Source organism: Protopterus annectens, chromosome 7.part0 (assembly GCF_019279795.1).
Source record: "Protopterus annectens isolate FY-2018-M chromosome 7.part0, PAN1.0, whole genome shotgun sequence".
Taxonomy (NCBI): domain Eukaryota; kingdom Metazoa; phylum Chordata; order Ceratodontiformes; family Protopteridae; genus Protopterus; species Protopterus annectens.
In genome coordinates, this window is record NC_056739.1 from 400,116,865 (window position 1) to 400,134,642 (window position 17,778).

The 17,778-nt window shown below is 36.1% G+C and overlaps 1 protein-coding gene across 1 annotated transcript in view; it reads left to right on the forward strand.

Moving 5' to 3' along the window:
- The first annotated feature begins 248 nt into the window (after positions 1-248).
- Positions 249-17,778, forward strand: part of RSBN1 (round spermatid basic protein 1) — a 457,685-nt gene continuing 440,155 nt past the window's right edge. Inside the window, exon 1 of the mRNA XM_044076988.1 lies at positions 249-744. Coding sequence (XP_043932923.1) covers positions 321-744 — 424 coding nt within the window. The 5' untranslated portion in view covers positions 249-320. The remainder of the gene's footprint in view (positions 745-17,778) is intronic.

The following is a 17,778-nucleotide window of genomic DNA, read 5'->3' on the forward strand; positions in this document are numbered from 1 at the left end:
AGCAACACTAAAAAAAAAATTCCACTGTGATGTAAAACAGTATCTTCTGCAACCAGTCCGTTTTTTAAAGCGGAAATTTATATAAACACCCTTGAAATTCAATCTTCCGGGGAAATAAGTGGCCTGCGTGCATTTGTGCACGATCCCTTCACCGAGAACTACAGTTCCCAAATAACAAATCGGAGGAAAAAAACTTCTATTCCCATAAGTCTTCTAAGATCACGCAGCCGCACTCTTGGTGGCTTATTTTGAAAACATGTCGCCCAAGCTCCCTATGACTGAGGAAACTTCAAGCCCCAGCTGTCCTGTGAAGCTTGGTTATGCGCAGTTTAAGACTTAGGTCATTTAAATGTATTTTCGAAATGGCTGCACAAGTCAGTGTAGTACGCGTCCAAGTAGAAGAAAAACAAAGGGAAAAAGAGAAACATAAAGAACGGAGACGAAAGAAAAGAGAACACTCTCCGCTGAGGAAGACTGTTCAAGAAGCGAAGAGAATGAAACAAGATCTCGGTATTCAGTTTGGTTATCGCCATAGTCCACTTAATACGGAAGTGTTACTTGAGTCCTCCAAGAAAATGGCAAAGCATCCTTCTCCCATTTCGTTAGCGAGCCCAGCGGTGTTTACCTTGGCTGCAGTTAACGTCTCTAAGATGAAGGACCAAAACGACAAAAGCAAAGAAAAGGAGAAGAAGCACAGGTTGAAGAAGAAGGCCAGTGACAACAGTGCCAAGATTGTTACGAAGGGTAAGGGAAGTGGCTTGGCGATTGGAACGGACCCCCTCATCTGTTCCATATTGCTGGGACTGTTATTTTAAACTCTTTTAAAATTGCAACGCTATCGTGTCCTTTCTGCATACAAAAATATGTATATAAGGTAAACTCCTATTTGCAAGTAGCCTAATTAAGAGATTGCACTTTTTTTTTGTGTGTGATGAGCTCCTGTCCTGTGTGGCGAATGTTACATTTTTTGTCAAGGTTAACTAATGTGGCTGATAGTACGCTTGGTTTGATGTAATGTGTTCGCATTGTATACGATAATTTAAATCCTTTTTTATTGGTTCGTATTAGTTTATTTCGTATTAATTTCCTTTTGTGGTAGAAATGATCGATTTAGTTAATAGTGCTGAACGTGCCCTGGTTTGTTTATTTTGTTTACCGGGATGGAGTGCTAATCGGATCTGACCATTTGTAGGGTCAGCCCGGGTAATGTAGTAGATAGAAAGTTTGTAGTGAAAGTGGTTAGTGTTAGGTTATGTAGTATAATGCCACAATATTTTCTATTCTTTGCTAACCCAGGACCATTTTCATTTGCAGCCCAGGAGTCAAGTGTTGGTAAATGTTTGTGCACACAATAATGTGTGTCTCAATACTTTGAGCAAAGGTTTTAACATCACGTTGGTTATAAACTTTAGTACAACGTTATTATGTGGGAAATGGTGATTATTAAGATGGCTATACATTTGCTACATGTATTTATACCAAGTAGCAAAGCTATTGCTGTCATATGCCACTCAGCTCTCCAGATTTTTGCCTTATTGGTACGTTCCTTCTAAAATATGTGGTTTCTGGCTCATCACTAAGATTTAAAGTCAATAAATAATGGCATACATTTGAGCTTCAGACTTCACAATCGTCAGAAAATACATGGTGGCACAAATCCTGTTAATCTAGCTACTTTCTATATTTGTAGGAGTAGTATTTATAATCTGCCCCTATTTTGGACCTTTGTTCCCCCATTATTTTAGGCTTTGTCCAGATTTCTTGTATTAAGAAGTTGAGAGGTTTGCTGTCAGACCATATTGTATAATGCAATTTTACAACAGCCATTACATTTTGTGGAATATTTGGTCTCCATGCACCCACACAATTATGCAATTTGTAGCAGGCATTTATCAGATGCTGAGGTGTTAATTCTGCTTTTTAAGTTCTAATTAGGTTTAAAAGTTTACATTTTGGGATGCTAATCTGTGAAAGCTATTGACTTGTCTTGTTTTTCACACCATTAGTTGTAGCATGTGATTCGCTAATAAGAATGGAGATGTAGTTTATAACTTTATGCTTCTAGTAATGTTAATTACATTTGTGCAACACATTGATACAAATTATGTAGGTGCTGTATTGATATCAGAAATGGGTACATTGATACAAATTATGCAGGTGCTGCATTGATATCAGAAATGGGTAACATCTCTAAACTTCTGGTTGTTTGTTTTGGAAATATTAAGCACACTTTCCTTAGCTAAAGTTGTAATTATTCATTTTGAATTCATTTTACAGTGATATTGGTGTCCCCATTTGTATGTGTTTGTTTTAAACTTGTTCGTTTTTGTGGTTGTAAATGCTGTTTAGTAATTTCATAGTAGTGTATTCTTGCCCTTATAGTTTTCTTCATAGTGTTTTAAAATTAAACATTTTTGCCTTTTTTCCCCCACTCATAATGAGTTTTTGGAAAAGCATACAAAAACTTAATCTGTCATCTTCCCCCCTGTACACAGGTCAACAGAAAGGAAGCTGCGGTATATACATTAAAGAAGTACTACTGTAGCCCAAACTGTGAATCTATTTTACTTTGGTTATTTGGTTGAAGCAGTATGTTAAGTCAAGATGGGGTTTTCAATGAAGTATAATACTGTGGAGGGAGGAGTAATTTTTCATACTTTTGTTTCATTATCGTCTTGTGGAATGGAGAGAAACAAAAATAGAATTTGGTTTGTTTTAAGACATTGTGATGCTCTGATGTTTTGGCATTTGTTTTTGACTGGTACTATTTACACGACTGTGTTCATAATGTCTCAAGTGTCCTGACTTTGCCCTGTCCCTTAAAATTTGTACTTTTTCTTGCAATCACTGAGAGCTGAAGTCCTTTGTGTCATGAACATTTTCAGGCACAATTCTGACCCAAGGGTACTAATGTAAGGTGGTCCAGCAACCCCCTTGACCCTCCACATTACATTACTATGTAAGGAGGGAAAATTGTGTGATGAACTCCCTTGCAAAGATTGTCATGGAGCTGTAATTAATAAAAGAAAAGACTGACAGTTACTTACTGTAAATCTACCGAAGCTCACTATGTGGTGATCTGAGAAGGGTGTTAAATTGTAAGCCCGGCTTCGGTTTGTTTTTTTTTTCTTTCAGAAATTATATAATAAACAATTTAATTCTATGAACTTTGAGTGTTTATGTACGTGTGTAAATTGTGTGTGTATGTATATATATATGTGTGTGTGTGTGTGTGTGTGTGTGTGTGTGTGTGTATATATATATATATATATATATATATATATATATATATATATATATATATATATATATATATATATATATATATATATATATTTATTGTGTGTGTGTGTGTGTATATATATATATATATATATATATATATATATATATATATATATATATATATATATATATATATATATTTATTGTGTGTGTGTGTGTATGTATATATATAGGGTTTGAAATTTGATGGGAGTGTTGGAGAGCTCTACTTATGCCATTCAGGTATAGTAAATGTGTTGATATGTAATATAGAAGTTCATACGTGTTTTTGTAATGTAGGAGAGTTCAGGGTGGATAAGTTCCTTTCAAAAATATTTTAATGGCATTAAACAGTGAGTTTTGAGATTTATTTTATTTCTTTAACAATCGTGCAATTGTAGCTGTAGAACTTGTAATTATGGACCTCATGTCCTTACAGGGTGCTGGCTAAAAGCTCTGACTGGATAAGAAAACTAGATAAGCTGTTAAAAGCATTTGCTAGAAAACAAAGCTGACAAATTCTGTCTGCCAAAACAATTTTTAATGTTTTAACAAACCTTTTCTCTGCTCAATATTGTGAGGTAACGTGGAGTGCTGTGTGAAGTGGAATATTATTGTTGTGCTATAGCTGTGCTGCTGACTGCAGTAACTATATTGTTTGCATAACAAAAACATATACTTATATGCTACAATTTGCAAAACCCATAACTGTACCAGAAAATAAATTAAAATGTGAATCTACCAACGGTATAACATAAACATTTTGATGTTTCGAAAATAAATTAAAATGTGAATCTACCAACGGTATAACATAAACATTTTGATGTTTCGAGTGATCTCCAAGTGTAGTACCTCACAGGATGCGCAGTAGTAAATCCCGTCCCAAACACACCTCCAGCCGCACTGACCCCTTCACATGCATGAATATTCACATGGCTCCTGCCGTGGCAAGGTAGCATTGGTATGAATATTCAAAGCATACCAAGGCACACAAATGTTTAGTTTAGTTGAATCTCATACTTTTTATCATACCGTTTATTTATCATATCCCTCCAACTCTTTCTTTGCTCTGATTACAATTGGAATTAAATCGGCAAAACGTGTACTATTGACATTTAAGCCCTCCAAATTGCATGTGAATCAGGATATTCTATTATGACAAATTGTTGTAGTAAGCCCTCCATATTGCATGTGAATCAGGATATTCTATTATGACAAATTGTTGTAGTTGACTTTATGGGCATAAACCCTATCAGTATGTTTTTACTTTGATTTGTTAACCAGGGCTGGTCCAAGGACCCTTTCATTCATGACGCAGGTCAAATTCGCAGTTACAGAGTCTAGGTAAATTAACCAGTGCATAACGTTACAGACGTTATCGGTGCATAAAGTTACAGATGTTATCCGTGCAACACACAGACTTCAAACAGTTATAATATTAAGGAAAAACTTTGTACAGGTTGAAGCTGTAACAGCAGGACAATACTATTTGTATTAAATAAGACATGATGACACAGTATACACAATGTGGAAATTTGTATGCCTGTCACTCCAGAGCGCAAATTAGCATGCCTTTTCACTTTAACTCGTTTTTCCCCTGCCAATCAGTTAAGACATGCTCAAAGCTGCGCAGAACTAACTGCGAGGTATTACACTTGGGGATTACCGAGCACAATACACTTGGTCAACAAATTTTTTGTTAACAAGTGATGGTGAAATACTGAACTACATTTAAGAGGTTGTGAACATGACCATGCCAGTCTGTTGTGTCGCAATTCTTTCAAAGGAAACTGTGTTTTTTTTTTTGTTTTGTTACTATTGTAAAGTCATTGTTCACCTTTTCACTTTGCAGCTGCCCAGTGCTGCTTCTGCAGACCTTGTATTGCTGACCATTTTTTAAAAAGACTGCCAAGTATTTATTTATTTATTTTTGTGTGTGTGTGGGGGTATTTTCTTTGCATAAAAACGCCTTTATCTCCAAATGGCTCAACATTTTAAGTCTGATGGTACAGAGGCAGGGTGTCTCTGTGCCACTGGTTTCCCAGGTTTAGGAATGGATCTTGGCTGCTGGTACAACTTGCCAGAGATTGGGAAATTAGATGAATTTGTCGGTATCCAGCATTCTACAGAGAGAAGGTAAAGGTTTTGGGGAGACCAGATGCTTGATTGAAGTCCAATCAAGACTAGGAGCTATTCCGGTATTTTCATGGTAGAGCATGGAGTTTGGCATCAATGTTCTGAATTCATTGGGCAAGGCACTTCCACAACTACGGACCTTCACTGACTTGTGCATGTATGATGTCTCAAGACTTCACACTTGCAGCTTCGTATTAGATTGTTCACTACTGGAGCTAATACTGATTTTAGTGCAAGATTTATATCCAGAGGAGTTGAAGTCCATCTGGCAAAGGGTTTGATCTGGAGGTGCCCAGTCATAAAGAGCCGTAGTGGAATATGGGGTTGGGTGAATGTTGGGTAGCTGGGTCAGTTGAGATTAAAGTAATGGTTCAGTATATTTCCATGAAATTTTGAGGGAGTTTTAGTGGCATAATTAACATAAAGATTCTATAAATTAATTTCTTAAATGCATCTGTGGTGGTGCTGCGATAGCGTTGTCGCCTCCCAGTAAGATGCTGTCCGGTTCGATTCTCGGCTAGAGCGTCTTCTGCGTGGAGACATGAGTGAATGGATGTACCTTCGTTGAAGGTTGTACGTCAGGGCTGGTAACTCGGCACGTGAAAATCAACTACCAATCATTAGCTGACCGGAGTTCCGCTGTGGCGACCCCTAACTGGTAAAAGCCGAAAGACACAACAACATGCACAGCATTTAAAAAAAAAAAAAAAAAAAAAAAAAAAAACTCTGGAACTAAACCCTGTTTCATAGACACGGCTAGGAAAAAAAGATCAAATTTCTTAACTCCTATCACTTTTTTATGCATCACCAGCCCTTGCAAACTTGAACACTTACAAGACAAAACCAGATATGTTATAAGCAAATACCAAAATTTGCTGCCACCTTACTCCTGAAATCTTACCATTGTCAAGCCTTGAAACAACCAAACTGTCTTGAACCTATCCTACACACAGTTAATTACAGATTCTAAAAACTACCTTAAAACACCCCTTATCAAAGGGGGATCTATGATGAGGTTGGTGCAGCGGTAGCGTTGTTGCCTCGCAGCAAGAGGTTCTCCAGTTTGATTCTCAGCTGGGATGCCTTCTGTGCGGAGTCTGCATATTCTCTCTGCGTTCATGTGGGTTTCCTCCGGGTGCTCCGGTTTCCTCCCACGTTACAAAGACATGCATCCTGGAGTGTTTCTCCCCGGGCCTCTGCTGAAAATTGACTTCTTTCCAAGTCTGACTTTCCCGGTTATAAATAAAGTAAAAAAAAAAAAAAATTCCTACTTGAAACTGTTAGACACCTGCAGTGCTGCTACATTTATCGCTTTATGCCTCGAGACTTTAGAACACCAGCTCACCCTTCCTGTAACAGACAAACTGAAACCCTGAAAACACATACTTAAATACCTCTTGGCTGGTGTCCTGCTTAATTCTAGGATAATAGCGTACAGTCTTACTTTGTAGTGACCAACTAGACACCATATACTTTTTTTATGTAAGGCTGAATACAAAGTTACTTGTGCCTCGCATAATTCTGCTGACTGAATGAATAAAGAACTCTGTTTTCTCTTTCTTGGTCTGTTTGCTTTATAAGTTCTAATCCTATTTCTCAGACAAAATCTGCTTAGGCCTACCCACTTTAGAGATGTGAAGAGAACTAAATTGATTCTTCTGCATGTAATTTGTATATTTGAACTTTCCCTGCACTCTTGAATGTTTACTGTGTAATTGACTAGTGGTGTTTACAGCTTAGTATCTTGTACAAACCTATTTAGGCTTAGCAGTACGTAGTGTTTCTGTTTATGGTTTTAAATTTATGTTCAACATTGCTATTTTTCTGTAGCTTTTCTCACTGGACCTCTACTGAAAGAGGTCAATTGCCCATTTGGACTACACAGTCAGTAAATGTAAAATATAATAAAGAAGACAAATGAGCACCTGTAATTTGAATTTTTAGAGTAAAGTAAAATTTTGTCTCATAATGAAATGTAAATTGACCACATAGCTACAGAATTAAAAATTTTGGAGTCTGGAATTGCAACACATTTTTTAGATTTATATTTGACAACTTGTGGTTATTTTACCTTGATGAGAACTGCTAGCTACCCATTTTCCTTTTGACTGTTTTCATAAATTTTACAATTTGCAATTTCAGAAGGCTATCTGACACAAATGTGACCTCAACTTTATATGACAGTGTCTGTTTACTGCTTCAAGATAATATGTATTTTTCAGAGTAAGACTCCTGATTAATTTTGCTGTTTATTGCATAACATAGCATTTAGGGGGGAAAAAAACAACAGAGTCCAAATTAAGTGCATGCTTATAAAAACAAATTAAAGTCTGTATGTATTTTGCTAACACTAAATGGCAGGATAAATAATTTTTGACAAGGGTATTTTCAGGTTCTCAAAGTGTAGTAAAACTGATGATGTAATTCAGACTACTAATTTTGTCAGCCTGAAAAAATGTAACCTGTGTTTTCTCTGCTAGGAGCCGAAATGTAAAAAAAGTGGAACTCTCAAACGACTGTACAAGACTGTTGTGGTACTTAACTGCATTTGTTTAGAGAAATAATTGTACTATGCTGCTATCAGATTTGTTAGAATAGTATGTCCCAACTTGGCTTGTGTGAGCCTAAGGTAGAAGGTGTAATTGCATTTAAAAATAATCCCTATTCAAAAGAAATATAGAAATTGTATCTCTGTAATAACAGTTCAATGACAGCTCAATAATGCAGCCTCCTAGGCAGTTTATTTTCTGATTGATTAGCAGACATTTCCACAATAGAAGAAATAATACAAAACAGATTGCGACACTGGAGACTTAACACCTGCATCTGGAAGCTGTATAAAATATCACATGCCTATTTTTCCTTTGAAATTTCATTACAAAATTTGCACAGAATGCTTTAAAGATGGTAGTTCTGCGTAGGTTCATAGGTATTCGGTAGGCTGTTCACCTGTAAAGGTTTTAAGCCTAACTTTTAGGCCTTATATTTTTTGTTCAAATAATCCAGAGACTGTCAGAACAAGAATATGTTGTGAGAGTTGCATGTTGCCTCTGTCCGTGAGTGACAAGAGTACTAAACTGGTTGTGAACAAACCAAACAGAAACTAGGAAAAGCTGCAACACTTTATTCCGGTACCTCTGCTGAATGCCTTCAAAGGAATGAATACAATAGTACTTGTTGCACCTTATATATTGCTGTATAACACCAATTGATGTAATTAAACAATCACAAAAGTTAATTGACCCATAGAATTAAAGAGACACAATGTAACAGCATATTATAAAGCCATGAAACACTCTAAAATGTGTACAAAAAACACTCTAAATGTATACAAAAAACACCTAAAAGACACACATACACTACTAAATATAGAGAATATTAATCATATAGTAAGATTAACTTCTAAATTCATGCCCCTTGGTTTTAGGGTACTAAATTTTAGAATAGACCTACTTTCCAAATTCAACAGATTCTGTAGATAGTTCCCAGTGTTATGAGAGTCAGGTTTAGCAAGGGCACAAAAAAAGAGTCCGAACTTCCATTGTGCAATGAATTAAAATGTTCAGAAATAGGGCTATCAGTTCTGACATTTCGAATATCACCTAAGTGTTCTAAAACTGAGAGTAGTGGTTATTCTGAGTCTGATATTATCATGCGGGCCAATTCTGATTCTGTCGTTACTTTTGAAAGCACTGAACGTTTTTTTACTGGTTGTGGAAAATTAACTGTGCCTCGTTTGCCTGTGCACAGTTCTTTTTGTCCTCCTAAAAATTCAGCTGTTTTAAGGGCCTTTGAAAATGTTTTGTGTAAAAAGGTTGAGACTGAGTATCTGCTGTTTTTGAAACGGTTTATTGAATTTAATCTTACAAAGCAAGAGTGGTTGGCACTAAAACAAATGAAAGAAATTTCCAATGAATATATTTTTTGTACAGCGGATAAGGGTGGCAATTGGGTTATAATGGATAAATGCCATTATCTAAAAATGAATTTTGATCTTTTGTGTGATGATGGTGTTTACATAGAGCTATCACATAACCCAATTGTTCAATTTAACTCTGAATTGTTTGACCTTTTAGAAAGGGGTGAAAGACTAGGTTTCCTTAGTAGTAAGGATGTGACAAGATTGTTTATCACTAATCCTAGGGATCCTATATTCTATACACTTCCTAAAATACATAAAAACTTACAAGACCCTCCTGGTCGTCCAATTGTATCTTGTTGTGGGGTTTTTTTGGAACACGTGGGGATATTTTTGGATAGCATATTGAAAAAAGAACTAAAAAATGTAAGTTCCCATATTAGCAATACTAATCAATACTGTGAGTTAATGCAAAACTTTAAATGGGAGGACAACTTTTACTGGGCTACGGTGGATGTTAAGGCCCTTTATACCAGTATTAAGACAAAATTTGGTTTGGAAGCTATTGGTAAAATCTTGGGAGAAGGTCCTCGGACGTCTTTTGTTATTTTGCTTTTAGAGTTTGCTCTAACCCACAACTACTTCACTTTTGAACAAAGATTTTTTCTTCAGAAGGAGGGGACTGCTATGGGGGCTAATTTTGCCCCCACTTATGCTATCCTTTTCATGTCTTATTTTGAGATTAGTTTCTTATATACCCTAGACTTTTTTCAGAAGAAAGTTGTCTCTTATTATAGATACATTGATGACCTGATTTTTGTTTGTAAAGGGAATAAACTGGAGTTTGACGAATTTATTTTTAGTTTACATCAAAATAAATTTGGTTTGCAATTTACTCATAGTGTGAACAATTGTGAGATCCAATTCTTGGATATTCTATTGTATGTAGATACAGAAGGACTAGTCCAGTTTAGACCATTTAAAAAACATACAGCTTCCAACAATTTCCTTCATGCGAGTAGTGCGCATCCGGCCCATTTAATTGAGGCACTCCCATTTGGGGAGTTCAAACGCACTAAGGAACATACTTCTGAGAGTAGGTTTTGGAATGTGGAATTTGACAATGTCAGACAGAGGTTGTCCATGAGAGGCTATTCTGAAAATTTAATTAGTAAAAGTCTAGATAGACTGCTAAACCCTAATAAAAGAGTTAGTATTTTTAAGAAAGCTTCTTTGAAAACATCCAGGTATGATGGGGTTAGTTGTGTGAATATTGACAATTTATTTTTTGTCACAAAATGTTCCCCTTTTTCTGTGATGCTGAAAGACATTGTAGATTTTTTGTGGCCAATTGTCTGTAACAGTGAGGAGATTGGTCACTTGTTTCCAAATCATGTTTCCTTTTCTTGTGGCAGGTATGCCAATTTAAAGGAAATTTTGAAATCAAAAGTAAAAAATCGTGTTCGGTCTGGCATTTTAAGTAAGCTGCCACATGGTATGTTTAGATGTGGAAAATGCAAAATCTGTTCAAAAGTAAAAGATCTTTCAGGTAGTTTGATTAATGGGGTTAATTACACTGCTCATAATTATTTTAATTGTAAATCATGTGGAGTGGTGTACTTAATTGGTTGTGATTGTGTTCCTCCTAAATTTTACATTGGTCAGACTAAACGGCAATTAAAAATACGTGTTTTAGAACACTTAGGTGATATTCGAAATGTCAGAACTGATAGCCCTATTTCTGAACATTTTAATTCATTTCACAATGGAAGTTCGGACTCTTTATTTTTTTGTGCCCTTGCTAAACCTGACTCTCATAACACTGGGAACTATCTACAGAATCTGTTGAATTTGGAAAGTAGGTTTATTCTAAAATTTAGTACCCTAAAACCAAGGGGCATGAATTTAGAAGTTAATCTTACTATATGATTAATATTCTCTATATTTAGTAGTGTATGTGTGTCTTTTAGGTGTTTTTTGTATACATTTAGAGTGTTTTTTTGTACACATTTTAGAGTGTTTCATGGCTTTATAATATGCTGTTACATTGTGTCTCTTTAATTCTATGGGTCAATTAACTTTTGTGATTGTTTAATTACATCAATTGGTGTTATACAGCAATATATAAGGTGCAACAAGTACTATTGTATTCATTCCTTTGAAGGCATTCAGCCGAGGTACCGGAATAAAGTGTTGCAGCTTTTCCTAGTTTCTGTTTGGTTTGTTCACATTCGTTTGCTATTTGGTTGGCTTTTTTTTTTACTAAACTGGTTGGTCAGTTTGAGATTACCCATCCATTTGTTCAAATTACTTTTCAGCAAACTCAAGAAATACATGTGCTGAATGTGTCTTATTTGAACAGCTTTTGTATGGCCAGACAGTTACTGTCATTTGCCTAAACTGAATGTAGGTATAAGATTTGTTCTACCAAAGCCTTCTACTTTTAATCTTAAAGATTTGGCTATATAAGGTACCGAGGACCTGCTGATGTCATAAGTACAGTTTTTCCTATATATACCAAAATCATGTAACTACTTTGCATAGCATATCAAACTGTGTGCATACAGTAGCCCTTCCACTTACAACTCAGTATTTTAAAATCTTAATTTTTGTTCTATGGATAACAATTTCCATCTTACAGGTTACCCCCTTATCCACTTGCCTGTCTGCGCAGGCCAGTGTAATCGCTTGGCTCGGTGAACTGAAGAAACATTTTAAAGGAATGTAATAGGTTAGACTGAAAATAAACTTTCAAGTCACCCAAAGTAAAACTGTGTAACAACAAATAACCGCTTTCCGCATAGTTGAGTATATGAAAGAAATGGAAAATTCAGTGGCTCTGAGTGGCCTAAATAAAAATGGGTTTCTAATTTTAGAAGGTTCTTCCACATTAAGGGAAACAAATATATGGCCATACTGAAATTATTTATTATCTGGACCTGAGCATTTAACTTTGGGGGGGTATTCTGTACATTTTAATTCTGCATTGACGCATTTTGAACATTTAGCATTTGGATGCACATGGGACAGTAATTGGAAGAGGAGAGGGGAGGGAGCAGTTTCTGAAATGGATGAGTAATGCACTGTGAGAGTATAACATAGCAGTCATGGGCGTAGCTAGGGGAAGCCTTATGTTCAGCCAGAATCTGGTCTGTTGGAGAATTGCTGGGCATTGTTGTAGAAAGTGTAAAATATTGTATTACAATTTTTTGAAGGTTGATGAAATGTCACTTCAGTTTTGTTTTTGACTTCATAAGAAAAGGCAACTGATAAAACACCAATAGAGGTAGCCAATACTTTCAACTCTTTTTTTCACAGATACTATCCAAACCTTAGCCAACCAACTACCTGCCACCTGCTGCCCTATAACCAAAAACATCTCTGAAACCACATCTACTTTTAATCTACAACCTGTCACCACTTCCAATATAAGATCCTTACTACAAAAACTAAAACCTACTACTCTCTCTGCAGACCAACTCCCAGCCGAATATTTACAATTAGCCGCTGATGTCATAGCTTACCCCATAACCATACTAATTAATCGTACCATCAAGGAATCAAATATCCCCTCAATTTGGAAAATATCCCACGTCATCCCACTCCATAAGGGTGGTTCATCCACTGAATTGTCAAACTATAGGCCAATAGCCATAATATCCCCCCTGGCCAAAGTCATGGAAAAATGCATACACAAGCAATTACTTCACTATCTTATCCAGAACAAACTACTGACCAGTTCTCAACATGGTTTCCGTCCTAGCCACAGTACAACGACTGCCCTGCTCTCTTTTACGGATACAATAAATCAAAACCGCAACAACAAAAAAATATCATCTGCTCTCTTTCTAGACCTCTCAAAAGCATTTGACATGGTCAACCACCAGCTACTTCACAATACTCTACAGAATCTCAACTTGGACAACCTAACGTTGGGCTGGTTCCAAGCCTATCTCTCAGGTAGGAAACAAGCAGTTCTCTGTTGCAATAAACTTTCTAATCTCCTACCAAATACCATTGGAGTTCCACAAGGATCCATACTAGGACCACTTCTTTTTTCAGTCTTCATTAATGACCTACATAAAACCATCCCCGAGGCAACATGTGTACAGTATGCCGATGATTCGACATTAGTATGTTCGGATACATCTATAGTTAAACTTCTAGCTAAAACCCAAGCCTGCTTTACAGATGTTGAAAAATGGCTAGCAGGACGTCAGCTAATCCTTAATCCAAATAAGACAAAATTACTACTCTTTCATCCAACCCATAAACTTCCCAACACTACCTTCACCATTCAATCAAACAACGGGACAATTATTACTCCAGATCCCCATACCAAACTATTAGGTGTGACCATTGACAATAAACTCAAGTTTAATACCCATATTAATCTCACCATTAAAACCGTGAATAAGAAATTAGGGTCACTATATATAGAATCAAATCCTTTCTCACTCCCATGACGAAAGTGACCATTGCGCGCACGCACTTGCTCTCTACACTTCTCTATGCATCCCCAGTGCTCAACAAGCTTAATAAAACCGAGCTGAATAAACTCTCATGTTCTTATAATCACATAGCCAGATTTGTATAGAACCCACCACTGTAAAAACCTAAAACACCTAGGATGGATAGAACTTTCAAACCTCCTACAACAATCCCAACTCGTCGAAGCATTTAAAATACTAAAATATCCGGATAAAACCCCAGCACTAAAGAACCTAGTCATACCATATACTAATCTAAACAGACTACGGTCCTCTAACATACCACTTATTCAAAAAGTAAAATCCAATAACTCAGGAGGGGATGCTATATTCACTAATGTCACTGCCAAAATATGGAACACCCTTCCATCTAGTATCACCACTATCACCTCCTTACACAACTTCAAGAAAAGTCTATTCCAGTATTTCAAGTCCCACTGGCTATGCCAATGCTCACATCCAGACTAAACCCCCTTCTATATAGCTGTCTTAAATATTTCTCTCCTCCCTACCTTCTCCTGAGGGTACTCTACTTCCTCCTATCTCTTCACCCAAGCACCTTTTTTCCTTTTACCTCTAAGGGGCCAATCGAAAAATGTTAACTTTCTGTACTGCTTTTTCAATGTCTGACTTTATGACCTGATTTTGTGTTCCTCTCGTGTTTTATATAATCAAGTGTATTGTTATGCTCTATTTTCATTCTCTTTGTACTTAGTATAACCAATGTATGACTTTATTATCTGATTTTGCTCCTCTCCAGGTTTGGATCATAACCGATTTTATTGCTATGTGCCATCTTACTCTCTTGTATGTAAACTAACTTAAATGTGGAGCTTTTCTCCCCGGGCCTCCGCTGAAAATGGACATGTATCCAGTCGGATTTTTTCCCGGTCAACAAATGTAAAATAAAATAAATAAAATAAAATTGTATGCAGTTTAATATGGAAAAAAATGCCATTCACAAAAGTTGACAAATTATATAAAAGAACTTTGTACAGTATTGCACTTATTTTTGGATGTGGCACCTTTTTGTAGCTTTTGCATCCAAATGGTAACTATTTTAACATAAGCATAGTAGCACTCTGTATCAGAGCTGCTTCCTTGTAGCTGGCTATGATTGAGTCTATAACCATCTGGATATACAAAGCTGATACAAGTATACTTTTTTTGCAATTGATCTGTTTCAGTGATGGCTAACAACTACTGCATTTATTTATTTATTTGGTTGATTGAATATTGCTGGTCTCTGTCTGCATTTTGTTTTTCCCACCCTTCCGCCCTAGTGTTGTACTCTTAAACTTGGTGACTTTGGAATTGCCCACCTCTGCTATAATAGTTATGTGCTACATAATGAGTAATGTTTGCAGTGTTGTCATGGAATGTTAATGACTTTTCAAATTCTGAAAAAGATATATTCAGAAAATTGAGCCTCCTACTTCTGTCACTTCAAAAAACACATTTTCAGTGACATTGAACAATTTAATTTATACCTAAGGTTTCCTAGTTTCATTAGCATTTTTTTATTGCTGTCGAGAGGCTGAATAGGTATTTCTGTGATACTATGAAGAAATAGCTTTTGAGCTTCTGTAAAGTGCAAAAGGATAAGGTAGATTTGCATTTAGAGGATGGAAGCTAGAGGGAGTGTTAGACAAAGTTGTAAATCTGTATATCCCACTGAGGATTGCTAAAGACTATATATAGCTAGAGTGCTGAGAGAGTGGATTATATATAGTACAGGAAGGGATGTTTTTCTATATTGAAAGATAGCTGCATACTGTGCAGCAGGTTCATTGGGAGAACTGCAGTGTGAGAAAATGAAGTGGTGTAATTAAGCCAGTAAAAAAAAATGGGAGAAACATTCAGGTACTTGGTAGTCACTACACTGGTTGAATGTCAGCAAAGGAAAATGAAACGATAAAGGAGCAGACAAAACTGTCTGTGGAGAGCCTTGTAGCTGTTGAACCTTAAACTGCTTTTTGTTTAGTTTTGGACAGGAGATGGCTTTGAGTAATGTAGAGGAAAAATAAGTAAATGCACTCAAGTTGTTTGTATTCCTCCAGGTTTTAACTTATTTTAAAGTCAAATGACAAATCCCTGGAAAGAATAAAACTACAGAAACCACAGGCTAAAATAAAGTAGAACGCTGAATAACAAGCTTCTCAAGAAAAACTGCATAGAGTTGGAAGACAATGCATGCAACAAGAAAACCAGAGATTTTCTGATATACCAGAGGAACTAGAAGGAATATATTGCACTAATATAACTGAAGGAGAATTATAACAGGATAAGGAGGAAAAAGTTCAGCAAAAGGAATGAGACAGCAAGTTGAAGAGGATTTATGGATTCTTATTTTTCTAAAAATAAAGCCCATAGAGAGAGAGAATTTGCCAGTGAAACATTTTCCGTTGTTTCACAGTACAACTATTGAGCAACAGAAAAAAAAAAAGCCCAGAAACAGGTATTGGGAAAATTAAGTACCTTGGACTTGAGACAGATGTTGGGAGGTTGAGATGTTGCATAAGAATTTTATAATCTAAAATTAGTCATTCCCATTGATGCAGACGTACATTAATATAAAACGAAAAACATTATATAACATGTTTTGTTGTTTAACTATGTTCCTGTTCAACATTACATAAATTGCTCAATTCCTTCTTTCTTTCCTTGGACCTCCCTCCTTGCTGGAACATTATTCTGCATGTGATGTTCCCACAATTTCCATTTTATTTCTATGTAATTTTTTCCATTCATTTTTCTAAAATTTTCTAAAGATCTGGCAGTACTTCAAATACAGTTGGTTTAGACTTTAATTTTCATTTTCTAGTAATTGATTTTTTGGCAGCTGCCAACTTAACAGGATCCAAACTGCCTAGATATTGTAAGGCCTTATGTCCCATCTCAAAAGAATCATTACCTTAGTTACACTCCTTTGCTCACTTAATATTTTTGACAAAGTACTCTGTAGGGAATTTTTAAAAATCTACCAGCTTGTTACACTCCCCCAAACATGCATTCCCTTTATCTTTTTCCCCCTGCCACACCTGTAGCATTTGCAGTCTACCTGAGGAAAAATTCTTGGGAGTCTGCTTGGGATGTAAAGAATACCCATGCAAGCACATCAAGCAAAAATCCTAAACCTTCTAGATCTTTTGTTTAAATATTTAGGAGCCATACATATATCCTTCCACTGGGTAATGATGTTCCAAGAGAACAATCTCTTTCCCCATCTTTTCTAACCGCCTCGGAGTCATTTAGTTATCATTCAATACTTTATGTCCTACTAATTAACCCTTTTTAACACCAGCGTCTTTTCAAGATTCAACTAACAACTCTATCAGAGCAGGTCCTTTCACTTAGGATTCCCCTATCCCTTTCCCTATTCTCTGATAACCAATCTTTGGTGGGTAAGGCAGTCTCTAGTTCACTGTCCAAATGTCTTCTTAGTTTCATTCCATTCTGTTACATTTCCTTCTCTTGTAATTTGTGCCCAATACCTTTGTTCCTTTACCAGTTTTCTCACTAAATTCCAGCCTACTCTTGCCTATTCTCTGTACCCCCAACTTGCAGTCATCCCAAATGGCAAAAATTCCTTTCTCCATTCTCTTTTTGGCCTAGTGCTTAGAATACTTTCTCCTCCTTTATGAATATAATATTCTGTACGGCTGCTGCTGTTCTCCTTAAGAATCTGCATCCAAAATCTCATTGTGTTCTTATTTCTTGAATTTCCCCATTTCATCATCCCTTTCTTCTTGTGTTGTGTATATGAGCCTTAATTGTGTAGCACTAAAATTTTCTTTCAAATATGGTAATCCTAAACCACCTTATTCTGTTGGAAGGATCAACTTATCCTGCCTGACCCTTAGCTTCCCCTACCAGAAAAATTTCTTCAACTTTTTGTTAATTATGATCTGTAACTTCTCTGGATGGTGACATTTTGCCTGACATGTTTACTACTTGTATCTCACTATCTACATCAATAATACAAATAAATAAATAAATAAATAAAAGAAACTGGAAGCTCTTATTTAA